The sequence below is a fragment of the Ictidomys tridecemlineatus genome, chromosome 15 (assembly GCF_052094955.1).
Source record: "Ictidomys tridecemlineatus isolate mIctTri1 chromosome 15, mIctTri1.hap1, whole genome shotgun sequence".
NCBI lineage: Eukaryota > Metazoa > Chordata > Mammalia > Rodentia > Sciuridae > Ictidomys > Ictidomys tridecemlineatus.
Genome location: NC_135491.1, coordinates 9,019,167 through 9,033,628, shown reverse-complemented (window position 1 = coordinate 9,033,628; position 14,462 = coordinate 9,019,167). Strand labels below are relative to the sequence as shown.

The 14,462-nt window shown below is 49.2% G+C and overlaps 1 protein-coding gene across 1 annotated transcript; it reads left to right on the top strand.

Annotated features, from left to right (window-relative positions):
* The first annotated feature begins 266 nt into the window (after positions 1 to 266).
* C5ar2 (complement C5a receptor 2) lies at positions 267 to 8,738 on the top strand. Its single transcript, XM_005336579.5, has 2 exons — positions 267 to 843; positions 6,286 to 8,738. The coding sequence occupies exon 2, from the start codon at positions 6,300 to 6,302 to the stop codon at positions 7,317 to 7,319; it is 1,020 nt and encodes a 339-aa protein (XP_005336636.1). The 5' UTR covers positions 267 to 843; positions 6,286 to 6,299; the 3' UTR covers positions 7,320 to 8,738.
* The last annotated feature ends 5,724 nt before the right edge of the window (positions 8,739 to 14,462 follow it).

Genomic DNA, 14,462 nt, shown 5'->3' with positions numbered 1-14,462 from the left:
TTCAGCCATGGTGAACAGGAGAGGCGGTTAAGAACCACTATGATGCTGGGTGCAGTGATGCACCTTGTAATCTCAGCGACTAGGGAGGCTGAGGCAGGAGGATCACAAGTTGGAGGCCATACTCAGTAACTTACCGAGGCTCTAAGCAACTTAGCCAGAACTTGTCTCAATATAAAAAGGGCTGGGGATGTGGCTCAGTGGTTAAGTACCCCTGGATTCAATCCCTGGTAACAAGACATAAAGAAAAACACAATAAGAACCACTACGGCCAACGTCTTCCCATTTACAGGTGGAAAATTGAGGCCCAGAGAAGGGATGAGAGTGCTCAGCTGTCTTGACCTTTTGGGGCAGGATGTTTTCCTTGGAACGTTCGAGGAAGGCCGAGTATTTATCTGTCTGCGGATACCAGGAGGGAAGGCTGGACACGTAGCTGGAAGTCAGGGGAAGGGGGGCAGGGGGCCGTTGGTTCTTGCCGGAAGGACCTTGAAGGGTGCTGTGGGTGTCCTAAGCCAAGCCAAGACCACCAAACCCTGGAGGTCACACTACACCAGGAAGCTGGTGACCTCAAGATTAGGGTTTGGGACAGGGTCAGTTTTCCACCACCTTCCACCTCCCGAGCCCTCTCGACCTTTCCCGGCGGCCCTGTAATTATGGTATGTGTGCGTCATGGGAAGAAGACAGGACAAACACACCCTGGGGCCGGGACCAGGCCACTCCTGTTTTCCCTGGTTAAAAAGCCTTGCCGGGCCAGTGCCTGGAGAATCCAATAGGAACCCGGCAAACAGGGCCAATTTGCGATCCCAAGTGGTGTTTGAAGACACTGAGGACTTCTTGGAAGACAAGGTAAGGAGGGAGGGAGGGAGGGGAGGGGCTTCACCACCTTGGCCTCCTAGATCCTTACTTTCAGAATCTGGGACGGGAAGGGGAAGTCTCATTGTGGCCACATTGGAATTCATGTCACAGCCCTGGGCGGCCCACCCAGAAAACCCCTGTGAAGGTGGGGACCTATTTTGTCACATTTGGTTGTACTTTGTCCCTCTGTGACCCGCAGGAATTCTTGTAGTAACTGGTGAAGCTGTTGAGCACAGCAGCGAGCCTTCGCGCCTGCCTTTAGCTTTGGCGACTGACTCAGCGGCTGGCGGTCCTCGCTGGTGTGTGACTTACACACACACACGGAGCACTGCAGCTCTGAGAGGGTGTTGTTTTTTTTTTTTTGGTGCCAGGGATAGAATCCAGAACCTCACATATGCCAGGCAGCGGCTGTGTCACTGAGTCATACTCCAGCCCTGTGACTCTTCATAAACGGAACACACCCATGTATCCAGCCTTAGCATGAACCCCATCCCTGGTGTCCCGGGGGGCAGGGCTCCACAAGGATAGTTGCTCATGACCCCAGAGTCCCTCTATCTTTTTTTGGCACCAGGGATTGAACCCAGGGATACTTAACCACTGAGCCGCATCCCCTGTCCTTTTTATTTATTTATTTATTTATTTAATTTTGAGACAGGGTCTTGCTGATTTGCTGGGGTTTCACTAAATGGCTGAGGCTGGCTTTGAACTCTCCATCTTCCTGCCTCGGCCTCCCAGGGAGCTGGGATTGCGGGCGTGGGCCACCACAGCCTGCTCCTTTGCCTGTGCTTGAACTTGATGTGAATGGAATCATTCAGTCCTCAGTGCGATGTCATGGACTCCGTCCCTGTTCCCTCCCCCAGCTGTAGACCATGCCAAGGTGTGACTGTACAGGTGTGTCCCCAGCTGGGCTTTTGACCAGCATGTGCGTGCTTTTCCAGGAAGGGGTAGGATTGCGGGTCAGGGAAGGGGACCCCACATTCAGCGGCAGTGAATTCCACCCTGGAGTTCCCAGGGCAGAAGTTCCAGCCAGACTGGCAGATGGCCAAGCACGCATGCGCAGAGACGCGCATCTAAGGGCACTTGTCATCTTGAAAAACTGAAAGAAACTGGGTAGTTTGTTTTAGAAGTGCTGGGGATTGAACTCGGCCTCAGGCACCCTAGGCAAGGGCTCTGCCGTGAGTTCCATCCCCAGCCCTTGAGAGGCTGAAAGAATCACTTAGTTTCTGTGTGTCCATCTGTGTCTTCCTTCTTTCCGTTGCCAGGTACTTACTGTGTGCTGAGTACTGTTCCGGATGCTGGGAACAGTGTGGAGCCCAGAGCAGGGCGGGGCTGATGTTCTGGGAAATGGGGATAATAATAATATTGATTTTCTGGGAAATGGGGATAATATCATGCTCACTTCCTAGGATTGTTATGAGGCACATAATAGGTGTTCAATGAATATCACCTGTTATTTTGTTTACTTAAAAATTTTTTTTTAGTTGTCGATGGACATGATACCTTTTATTTATTTATTTATTCATTTATTTTTATGTGATGCTGGAATGGAATCCAGTGCCTCACATGGGCTAGGCAAGCGCTTTACCACTGAGCCACAACCCCAGCCCTATCACCTAACACACAAATGTAACTTATCGTAAAAGTGATAAAATAATGCTCCTTGTAACGATCATTATCATTATTACCAGAGGCCGTTCTCACCAGGTCTGCGGCTGGTGACCCAGCATGACCATGCAGCCACAGACTGATTTTGAAGAAGCAGGTGGGCGGGTGTAGCCAGCGGGAAGCCGATCCAAGGCAAACTAAGTGGAAAAGATGAGGAGATGGGACGTGGGGGTCCAGTGTCTTGGTTTCTGCTTAGAATGTTCAGGAGGAAACGCTGTAAAGTGGTCTAGTTGCTTATGCGCAGGAAGTTTGATGGTTTTAATCAGCAGGAGCTGAGGGGTGGGGTGGTGGGGGTGGTGGTGGTGGATGGCCACCAGGGCAGCCGGGTGAGTGACGCTCACTGTGGCCCAGCGCTGTGTGCAGCTCCCCTCTGTGATGTGCCCGTTCAATGCCCTTGGAGGCAGGCCTATCATCACCCCCTTCTACAGATGGGGGGACTGAGGCCGAGGACTGGGGAGGGCTTGGGTTTACAGAGACTGTGCACATTTCACTCTGGGGACAATAACAGCAGAGTGCCTAACACAAAATGTGGCTTGACCTCATAGGGCTGCCAGGCAGAATGGGGAGCGACTTGACTTCCTCCCTGTCCTTCTGGTTACGTCAGCACCAGCTGAAGCTCTGGGAAGTGCCAGCCAACTCAGAATAGTCAGCAGAGAGCCACAGGGCCATTCTGACATGGGGCAGGGCGGGGACTCCTCCTGGGTCCTCTTGTCCCCAAAGCTCCATCCGGTTGAGTCCCACTCTGGGCCAGGTGCGTGGCGCGCATGGACTCCTCGGGGTCCCCTAGGACGGGTGAGGGGTCCTCCTTGGTGACTCCCTTCCCAGGGCAGGAAGTGAGGGGGCCGCTGCAATCCCCAACGCAGGCCACGGAGCCAGGTCTGCTGGGGCCTGGAGCTGTGTCGCTCCCCAGCCCTGGAGTCTCAGGCTCCAGAGAGGGGCGGACAGGGGTTCTGTCCTCTCCTTACCTGAGTGATCTTGGGTAAGTCACCTGCGCGGTTTCCTCATCTGCAGAAGGAAACCACAGTGTCAAGGTCAGAGGGTTGGTCCAGGAGAGGAGGACGACATAATGTTCAAAGCCGCGTGCACCAATGCCTGGGACCCAACCCGAGGTGCCCAATAGAGGGTGACGTCTAATAGGAAGTCCTGATCATTGCTGGTAGATCCTGTTGCCTCTCTGCTCAGCACCCTCCCATGTCCCACCTCGTTAGCAATACAAGACAGAGTCCTTAGGAGCCCAGTGACCCCACGTACTCAGCCCCCCCCACCCCCGTCTATTTCCTTCCAGCCTCCCTGCTCTCCTGCCTCTAGGCCTCCACACTGGCTGTTCCCTCTGCCTGGAACACCCTTCCCTGGGTCTTCAGGGCACCCTCCCTCAATTCCTTTAGTTTCCTCTCAAATGTCACCAACAATGTCACCAACTCAGAGAAGTGTTCCCTGCCCTCTCATGTGAAGTTCCCATGTGGCAGCTTCCCTGTATCGTGATGCCCACCCCCAGAGCCGTCATCACCTTAGGAAGCCCTGGGTATTTTGCTTCTTTCTGTCTTTTTTTTTTTTTTAAAGTTTTTGTTTTTTGTTTTTTTTAAAGAGAGAGTGAGAGAGGAGAGAGAGAGAATTTTTAATATTTATTTTCTAGTTCTCGGCAGACACAACATCTTCGTTTGTATGTGGTGCTGAGGATCGAACCCGGGCCGCACGCATGCCAGGCGAGCGCTACCGCTTGAGCCACATCCCCAGCCCCTTCTTTCTGTCTTAACCGGCTTAATCCTCCCCCCTGCGGGGGTCAACTCCCAGGGGAAAGCCTTTTGTCTGTCTTGGCCTGCTCAGGCACCTCAGTGCCTGGAACAGCACCTGGAACAGAACAAGGGCTCAGGAACTGTGTCGTGTGAATGAATGAATTGTTGAGAGTTCATATTTTATGTGTCCCACCTTCCCAATATTATCATTGCTTTTTTATTTATTCATTTTTGGGATACCGAGGATTAAACTCAGGGGCACTCAACCACTGAGCCCCATCTCCAGCCCTATTTTGTATTTTATTTAGAGCAGGATCTCACTGAGTTGCTTAGTGCCTCACTTTTGCTGAGGCTGGCTTTGAACTCATGGAATCCTCCTGCCTCAGACTCCTGAACTGCTGGGATTACAGGTGTAATCACCACCATGTCCGGCTTATCGTTGCTTTTAAGAATTACAAGTAGTAGGGTTCAATTGTTTTCCATCTGTGAGCCAGTTACATGGGTATATTCAGGGTACGAAACCCAGAAAGCTGGACACTCAGGTCCAAGGGGTTTGTGTGTGTGTGTGTGTGTGTGTGTGTGTGTGTGGTGCTGAGGGTTGAACCCAGGGACTTGTGCATGCAAGGCAAGCACTCTACCAACTGAGCTGTATCCCCAGCCCCTACGTGTTTTACTCTGATCTCATTTATGTTAAAAAAGGATGAGAAGATTGCTTATGTGTACATTTCCACTGTATCAAGATTAGAAAATGCAGATGAAGAAGAACTAAGATAAATACTTCCGTTGTGAATTCAGACAGCCGTTTCCCCCTCTTGATGAACAGAGTACACTATTTCATTTCAATTGCTTCTCACTTTTATTTTTAATTTTTATAATTATAAGAGGAAATATTTTTTCCTTTTTTTTTTTTTTTGAGATGGGATCTTGCTGTGTTGCCAACACTGGTTCCAAATTCCTGGGGCTCAAGTGATGCTCCTGACTCAAGTAATAATTGGCTAAGGTTCTAATAAATTAATATTTTGTAATTCCAAGATTTTTATTGTGATACAATTCTTCTCCTTCTCCTTCTCCCTCTTCTTCTTCGGTTCCAGGGATTAAACCCAGGGGCCCTCGACCACTGAGCCCCATCCCCATGCCTATTTTGTGTTTATTTAGAGCAGGGTCTCACTGGGTTGCTTAGCGCCTCTGTCTGGCTTTGACTTTATGATCCTCCTGCTTGGCCTCCAGAGGCATCTGTCAATGAAGCCGGCTGTGGTGGCCTGGTTGACAGAGCTCTAGCATGATGTTCTAGGACTCCACCATATGGCGGAGCTCCAGTGCATTCCCATTCTAGAATCCCCATGTTCTAAGCTGTTGGAGTTCTAAAGATGCGGTATCCCAGAACTCCAGGATGCGCACCGCCAGCGTTCTAACGTTTTGGCACTCAGGAGTTCCAGTCTTCTGTACTGGGCACAGTGACAAGTGCCTGTAATCTCTGTGAATCAGGAGGCTGAGGCAGGAGGATAACAAGTTAGAAGCCAGCCTCAGCAACTTGGTGAGACTTTTTTTTTTTTTTTTTCCAAAATAAAAAATAAAAAGAGCTGGGGATGTAGGTTGGAGGTAGAGTGCCCCTAGGTTCAAGTTTCAGTACCAAAAAAAGAAACAAAGAAAAAAAGGATTGGAATCCTCTGATGGGCTGAATCCCAGGGGTGCAATATTCCAGAATTCCGAGGCCTGAGTTCTAAACCCTGGTTAGAAGCCAGTGATCTAAAGCTCGGGCATGGGGCTCAAGCGGTAGCGCGCTCGCCTGGCATGCGTGCGTCCCGGGTTCGATCCTCAGCACCACATACCAACAAAGATGTTGTGTCTGCCGAGAACTAAAAATAAATATTAAAAAAATTCCCTCTCTCACTCTCTCGTTAAAAAAAATAATAATAATAAAGCACGGGCACGCATGTCTCCAGGATGCTGAGGGAGGAGCTTCTACTACCCTAGCGTTCCCAAGGCCTTGGGAGTTTTCTTCTCTGAAATTTCCCTGGGTGTCTCTCCCGCCCAGGTGTCTGGACCCCAATGGAGAACGATTCGCTCAGCTACCCCTACGAGTACGGGGACTACAGTGACCTTCTGGATGTCCCCGTGGACTGCCGGGGCGGCGCCTGCCTCTCCACCGACGCGGTCCGCGTGGCCCCTCTGCTGCTGTACGCTGCCGTCTTCCTGCTGGGCGTGCCGGGCAACGTCATGGTGGCCTGGGTGGCGGCGAAGGAGGCCAGCCGGAGGGTTGGGGCCACCTGGTTCCTGCACCTGGCCGTGGCCGACCTCCTGTGCTGTTTGTCCCTGCCCATCCTGGCGGTGCCGATCGCCCGGGAAGGCCACTGGCCCTACGGGGCCGCGGGGTGCCGGCTGCTGCCCTCGGCCATCCTGCTGTCCATGTACGCCGGCGTCCTGCTGCTGGCCGCCCTCAGCGCTGACCTCTGCCTGCTGGCCCTTGGGCCCACCTGGTGGGCAGCGGCTCAGCGGACTCGTGCCCTGCGGGTGGCGCAGGGCGCGGCCTGGGCGCTGGCCTTGCTGCTGACCGCGCCCTCGGCGCTGCACCGCCGCCTGCACCAGGAGCACTTCCCGGCCCGGCTCCTGTGCGTGGTGGACTACGGGGGCTCCGCCGCGGCCGAGGGCGCCGTGACCGCCCTGCGCTTCATCTTCGGCTTCCTGGGGCCCCTGGTGTTCGTGGCTGGCTGCCATGGTGCCCTCCTGTGCCGAGTGACCCGACGCCACTGGCCTCTGGGAGTGGCGGTCATGGTGGGGTTTTTCGTCTGCTGGGCCCCCTACCACATCCTGGGGCTGGTCCTCACCGTGGCTGCCCCAAACTCTGCGCTCCTGGCCCGGGCCCTCCGCGCTGAACCCCTGGTCGTGGGCCTGGCCCTGGCTCACAGCTGCCTCAATCCTATGCTCTTCCTATATTTTGGGCGGGCTCAACTGCGACGGTCACTGCCAGCTGCTTGTCACTGGGCCCTGAGGGAGTCTCAGGATGAGGAGGAAAATGTAGTAAGCAAGGTATTCACCAGTCATGACCTGGTGTCAGAGATGGAAGTGTAGGCAAGAGGGACACTGGCTTTTTAATCTCCTATTCCATTTCACAAATAGCTTCAGGCAAAGCTGGATCCAGGAGTTTCATTTTCTCCCTTCATTCAAAGAACATCCATCGGCCCTTGCTGTATGCCAGGCCCTGATATAGGCATCAGGGTACAGTAGTGACCAGGACAGACACAAATTCTGCACTCAGAGAGCTGACGTTGTAAGGGAGGAAGACAGACAATAAGCAAATAAATGAGCATGGAATATGGGAAGGGTGACAAGTCTAAGAAACCTAAAAGAGACAAACGGGACTGGATGGGGGCAGGAGATGTCAGTCAAAAAAGTCTCTGGGGTAAGGTGATATTTGAGCCCAAACCTACACAAGGGGAGCAGGAGTTGTGCTTATAACTGGGAGAAAATTGTTCCAAGTAGAGGAACCAGCAGAATATCATGTGTAAAGGCCCTGGGGTGGCTGGAGGCAGAGCTCATGGCAGAGCACTTGCCTAGTAAGTCCCAGGAAATATTTTGGCCCTACTTATACTAAAAGTTATTTGTTGTTTATCTACAATTCAAACACAGAACACTCAGTATTTTTTTTTCCAAGTTTCCTACTCTGAGTGTCTTGATTGACTTAGATTTTAGTAAAACCCCTCTCTGGTTGCTGGTAGAGATGTCTAGGGAAGGAAGCAGGAAGTAAGGAGCCAAGTGAGGAGGTTACGCAATAGTCCATGCAAGAGGTGGTCAGGGTGGTAGAGCAGAGGTACTGGGAGGCTATTTTGACAAAAGGCCATGTCCAAGCTCCTTGGCTTGGCATTCGAGGCTTCTCTCCACCACTTCCACTCTAGCTTCTCACACTCCATAGGAGGCAGAATAATGGCTGCCAGTGTTGTGCCCATCCTAATTCCCTGGCGCCGTGAAACCCTACATTGCAAAAGGGACTTGCAGATGTGATGAAGTTAGGGGTGGGGACATTATTCTGGCCTGTCCAGGTGGGCCCAAAGTCATCACAAGGGTCCTTTAAAGATAAAGTAGGAGATCTGAGTCAGTAGCAGAAGATGTGATAACCAAAGCAGAGCCTCCAGTGACAAGGGGAAGGGGCCACAAGCCAAGGAATACAGGTGGCCTTCAGAAGCTGAAAAAAGTCAGGGTCAGATTCTCTTCCAAACTTCCAGAAGGAAAGCAGACCTGCCAACACCTTGACTTCACACTTTTGACTGCCAACATCTTAAGAGAACAGGTCATATTGTTTTCAGTGGCTACGTTTGTTACAGCGGCCACAGGGAGCTCATACAAACTGTCTGGGCTGTCTTATTTTCGTGCTTCTGGGCCTTTTCTCAAGCTGGCACTGCTGCCTGGAATGCCTGTCTCATCTATGCTGCCTGATTTGGTGATCACAAGTCACCTATGACTATCCAAAATAAAATTAATTGCAGTTTAAAATTTAGTCCTCAGGTTTACTGGCCATGGTTCAAGGGCCCAATAGCCAAATGTGGTTGGTGGCTGTCATATTGGACTGCATAGGTATAGAACATTTCCATCACTGCAGAAAATTCTAGAAGACCAGGCCTCTCTAGAATCTCCTTTAGAATTTCATCAGCATGGGGATTTCTTTTTTCTTTTTTTATTTTCCTGAACTGGGGATTAAACCAGGGGTGCTTTGCCACTGAGCTACATCCCTAGCCCTTTTAAAAAAATTTAAACAGGATCTCACTAAGTTGCTTAGCGTCTCACTACATTGCTGAGGCTGACCACTTGCGATCCTCCTGCCTCACACCCACGTTGCTGGGATCACAGGTGTGTGCTACACACCTTGCCGCTTGGGTCTTTTAAACCCTGCGAGTGGCACTTGTATGTGGGTGGCACTTTGCACGTTTCTCCTTTAGAGTATACGTTAGTCATCTTTTTGTTACTCTCACCACATTCTCGACACAAGCTACTTATGAAAAAGAGAGATTTGTTTGGTTTAGAGTGCAGGAAGCTAAAAGCTCAAGTTGCATGGCTCAGGCTCAGCGAGGCCTCCCTGGTCTGCAGGTAGCAAGGGTGGGAGGGTGAGGAGCAAGCCCACTGCCTTCCAGCCAGGAGCTGAGAGATGGGCGGGTCCAGGCTTGCTCAGCCAGCCAATGAGGGCTCAAGGAACTGCAGAAGCCCTCCCATTGACTTAAGGATCACTAGGCCCCCCCTCTTAAAGGCGCCACAGCATCTCAGAATAGCGTCATTCCAAAGACCAGCCTCCAATCATAGGAACCTTAGGGAAGCGGGGACTGAATCCAATCACATCCAGACCACAGCCAGGTAGTTCTCACATTAACCCACAGACAAGGTGAGAGGCTTCATTTTACAAGCTGAGGACCAGGAAGAGGAAGTCATTTGCCCCAAATCACACAGCAAGGACACTGGAGAGCTGGAACTTGACTTCATTTTTACTTGACTCTCATACTCTTCATCACCAAAGTTTTCCTTCAGGGCCTTACTCAAATAACATGTCCTCCAGGGAGCCTTCCCCGATTCATGACCTTCTTAAGCAATGGTGCTTTCGGTACTGTGAGTCTCAGGAGCGCGAGTTCTCAGATGAACCACAAATTCCTCAAGAGTGACAACTGGACCTGTTTCATTGCTGTCTCTCCGCTTCTCTCCCATACCTTAGAAACAGCCAGATTGTCTTATATTTGTCTAGATCCTTCCCCCCCAACTAGACTGTGGGCTCGCTGATGGTGGAGTCCTCCTTCTGGCTATTTCCTTTTACTTCACTGGATATAGGAACAAAATTTAGGTTCTCAACAATTCATGTTTTTTTTTTTTTTTTTTAAAGAGAGAGTGAGAGAGAGGGGGGCACAGAGAGAGAGAGAGAGAGAATTTTAACATTTATTTATTTTTTTCTTAATTCTCGGCGGACACAACATCATTGTTGGTATGTGGTGCTGCTGGGGATCGAACCCGGGCCGCACGCACGCCAGGCGAGCGCGCCACCGCTTGAGCCACATCCCCAGCCCCCAACAATTCATGTTTTATTTTCAGTATTTTATTCAGAATTGTTATGCATGAATTATCAAGACAAAGTCTGTTTTGTACAATGAATTGTTTTTTTCCGGGGACAATTTATAGTACTGCTTGAAAGGTTGGGAAAAATCTTTCCATGAACCCGCCAGGGCCAGGTGCCACTTGGGTGTTCGTGGATAACTTTTAAAAACGACCTTAATAGGGCTTAAATTCTTTCATACCTTATTTTATTAGCTTTTTCAAAAAATAATAAGAGTAAATTTCATGGGAGCTTCCAAATGTATTTCTGTGCAATTTTACATAAAATTTTCTTGATCATTAAAAATAACCAGTTTTTTTATTTACTATAAATTTTCCTTGTTTTTGTTCTTGTTGATATTTGTTTATTTTTGATAATAAAATAGTGATTTTCTTAAATTTTCAAAGAACCATGTCTTGATGATTTTTCCAATAATTAGTCTCAAGTGTGCTACTCAATCCTACTGTTGGTAGGTTGTGACTTTTTTTGTTTTGGTCCTGGGGATTGAACCCAGGGGCACTTAACCACTAAGCCACATCCCAACTCTTTTTATGTTTTGTTTAGAAACAGGGCCTCATTAAGTTGCTGAGGCTGGCCTTGAACTTGCGATCCTCCTGCCTCAGCCTCCCAAGCTGCTGGGATTACAGGCATGCACCACCAAGCTTGGCAGATTGTGACCTTATTCTGATCTTTCTTTTTTTTTTTCCTTAACAATTGTAAGTCTTGTTTGGAAATTTTAAGTAAAATTCTTAATTTGTTTCTGCTGCTTCTTCTTTTGATAATAATATATGGATTGCCTTCTCTCTATATGAGGTATTTCCCAGATGTTTGATGATTATATCCAACAGCCCATCTGACATCCACACCTGATGGTCAATGACTAACCCAAACTTCACACGGATTGAGCATCTCTGATGTGAAAATCTGGAATCCAAAATGCTCCAAAATCCCAAATTTTTGAGTGCTGAAGTGATGGCATGAGTGGAAAATTCCACGGCTCACCTCATGTGATGCGTTGCAGTTAAAACGTTAGACATTTGGGCTGGGGTCGTGGCTCAGTGGTAGAGAGCTTTCCTAGCACATATCAATCCTCAGCACCACATAAAAATACATAAATAAAAATAAAGATATTGTGTCCATCTACAACTAAAAAACATTTTAAGAAATGTTAGACATGCTAAGAGATCATGTAAAACTAACTATGTGTATAAGGCTATGTGTATAAGTCTATATAAATCATAAATGAATTTTGTGTTTAGACTTGGGTTCTATGCCCAAGATAGCTCATTATTTATATATGTATGCAAATATTCTTAAATCTGAAAAAAAAATATGAATCCCAAAACACTTCTGGTCCTAAATACTTTGGATAAGGGACACTCAACCCGTGTGCTCAAGACTGACCACTGATTTTCTTTCTTGGCCCTCCTCACACTCTTCTTGATCTTAGTGGACAGTAGCTCCATACTTCCAGGTGCTTAGGATGGAAAAAAAATAGGCTCATTCCCGTCGTCTCTGTTTGCATCAGATGCTATAGCCAAGGCACCAGCCAGCCTCTCTGGGTCTTTCTCCAAAATATCTCCAGAATCCAACCACCACGTGCAAAAGTTAGGATCATTCCCTCTGCCATGACCTTGGCCCAGCTGCTGCCATTTCTCACATTCTTAGCAACCACCTTCCTCGTTACCCTTTGCTCATCTTGGTTCCCGACTCTATGTTCTCCACACAGGAGCCATAGTGTCCCATTAAAGCTAAGGGCAGATCCTGTGTTCCTCCCGTGGCTCCTGCCTCACTCAGAGGACAAGCCAAAGTCTTTGCCATGGCGTCTACTTTCTGTCCCCTTCCTCCCCCACCTCACTCCCACTCTTCCTCCCTCCTCCCCCTCCAGCCACACAAGCCTCCCTGAAGCTTCTGGAACTCATCACGTTTGTTCCCATCTCCACTTTGCGTTTTCGGTTGCCTCTTCCTGGGATGCTCCCCCCACCCTCCAGGTGTCTGCCTGCGTCTCAACTTTTTGCAGCCTTCTGTTCAAATGCTATTTTATGGAAGGTGTCTTCTGACCATGCTACTAAAAACAGCTTCACGCCATATGCTCCCTCTGCTTTGTATTTTTCCTTAGAGAAGGCAATTGCTTAACATCCTGTTGACTTTTATTTTTGCGTCTGCCTCTGTATCTCCCACTAACATGATCTCCCTGGGAACGGGGACTTTTGTCTTTTTCGTTCATGGCTGTCCTCTCAGTTCTTAGAACTTACTCCTGATCTGAAGCTTGTACCCTCTTAAGGGTAATGCTTTCTTTCTTTTCTTTTTTCTTTTTTTTGTACCAGGGATTGAACCCAAGGGTGCTCAACCACTGAGCCACATCCCCAGCCCTTTCTTCTGTTTTATTTAGAAACAGAGACTCTACCAAGTTGCTTAGGGCCTTGTTAAATTGCTGTGGCTGGCTTTGAACTTGCCATCCTCCTGCCTCAGCCTTCCATGCTGCTGGGATTAGAGGTGTGAACCACTGTGACTGGCTGGGTAATGTTATCTTAGGGAAAAGGGAATGATGGGAAGGATATACTAATAAAAACATTTTACATTTATTGAGGTCCTGTATATAATGTTGTGGGAAACGGTTGATGTACACTTTTCCACTTGAACAATCTTGAACTGTTCAAGGTACTAGGTATTAGGTCTGGGGAATGTAGGTAAGTGATAGAGTGCTTGCCTAGCGTAAGTGAGGCCCTGGGTTCCACCCCCAGCACCACTACTAAAAACAAAACAAAAAACCCCAACACTGGGAAAAGTAAGTTGGTAGGATGGTCTTAGGCCTGAGCCTAAGCAACTCCAGTTTAAAAACTCCAGTTTACCTTGCAATCTCACCAGGCACACCCACAGATCCCTCCAGTATGACCTCAAACAAGTCACTTCCCCTCACCCTGATAAATAGAGTGAAGCCCCTGACAGGCTGTCCTCGCCTGATAAGAGGGAAAGGCCAGAAGATCAGGGTGGAGACCACCAGATCAGATGTCTCTGACCCCAAGGTAAGTGATGTCACTGTAGCTGATAAGGATTGAAAGGGGGGGGTCAAAAGCCCCAAAATTTAGTATAAATGATAGAGCAAAAGAACAGGGATTTAGCCAGGAGAAACAAGGATGCACTCGAGCTGGAGAGCCTGATGAGGACCTGACATCCCATCACTTGTCATCATTCCTGAGCCTCTGCGTGATCCTCACGGCTCTCAAACTCTACTGCCTGGTCTGGACCTTAGTGAGAGCCACAACTCCTCCCTACAACCCCTTCCTCAACCCGTGGTCCACTCCTTGCCAGGAAAACCAGCCTTGGTTCCAGGCCTGATCACTGAGGTCTGAGTGAGTGTGCATCTTCTGGACTTAAAGCCTAAGGCTTAAGACTTTAGAACTTAGCACGCAGAGGGAATGTCTGTCATTAGCCTGTCATGATTAAGTGTGTTTGCAGTGATTAGAATTAATCTAGAATTGTTTGCTGTGAATTGATTATGTCTATTGCAGTGCCTAGCATTAAGGATTGTCTTTTTCTTGATTAAGAACCTGTAGAGTGAAACTGTATTAAGTAATTTGAGTGAATAAAGCATTGAAAGGGGCAGAAGCGCGTGGACATTCTTTATTTCTCCCTCGACTGCATACTTTGCAATTTTGCCTCCTCGGGACATAGGTGTTAGCCCCTGTTTATGAATGAGGAACCTGGAGGTCAGTCCCCCAATGACTGGCACATCTACGACTATACAGGGCTCACTCTTCTCATCTAGTCAGTCACTCATTCAACACACACTGGCTGATCGTCTACTCCGCTTCAGGCACTGTGTGCGCTCAGGACATTGGAGACACAAATGGCCCCTGCCTTCAGGGAGCTGTGGTTTGCGTTTGATTATTTATTAGTGAACGATACATTCATAGCGTGATCACAGGACTGCTTTAATAGTTCCTGGGCCCAGCCTAGCTCCCTAACTAGATTAAAAACCCTGCATCTCGGGCTCCTGTGGTGCAGGTGTAGTCCTCCGCGGGGTACAGGACGGCCTCACTGGTCCCTAGAGGGCGCACAGTCACCCGAGGCTCCGCCTCAAGCTAGGCGGTGCTGTGCGCAGGCGCAGGATGAGCTTGGTCCTCCCGCCGCTCTCCACTGGTTCC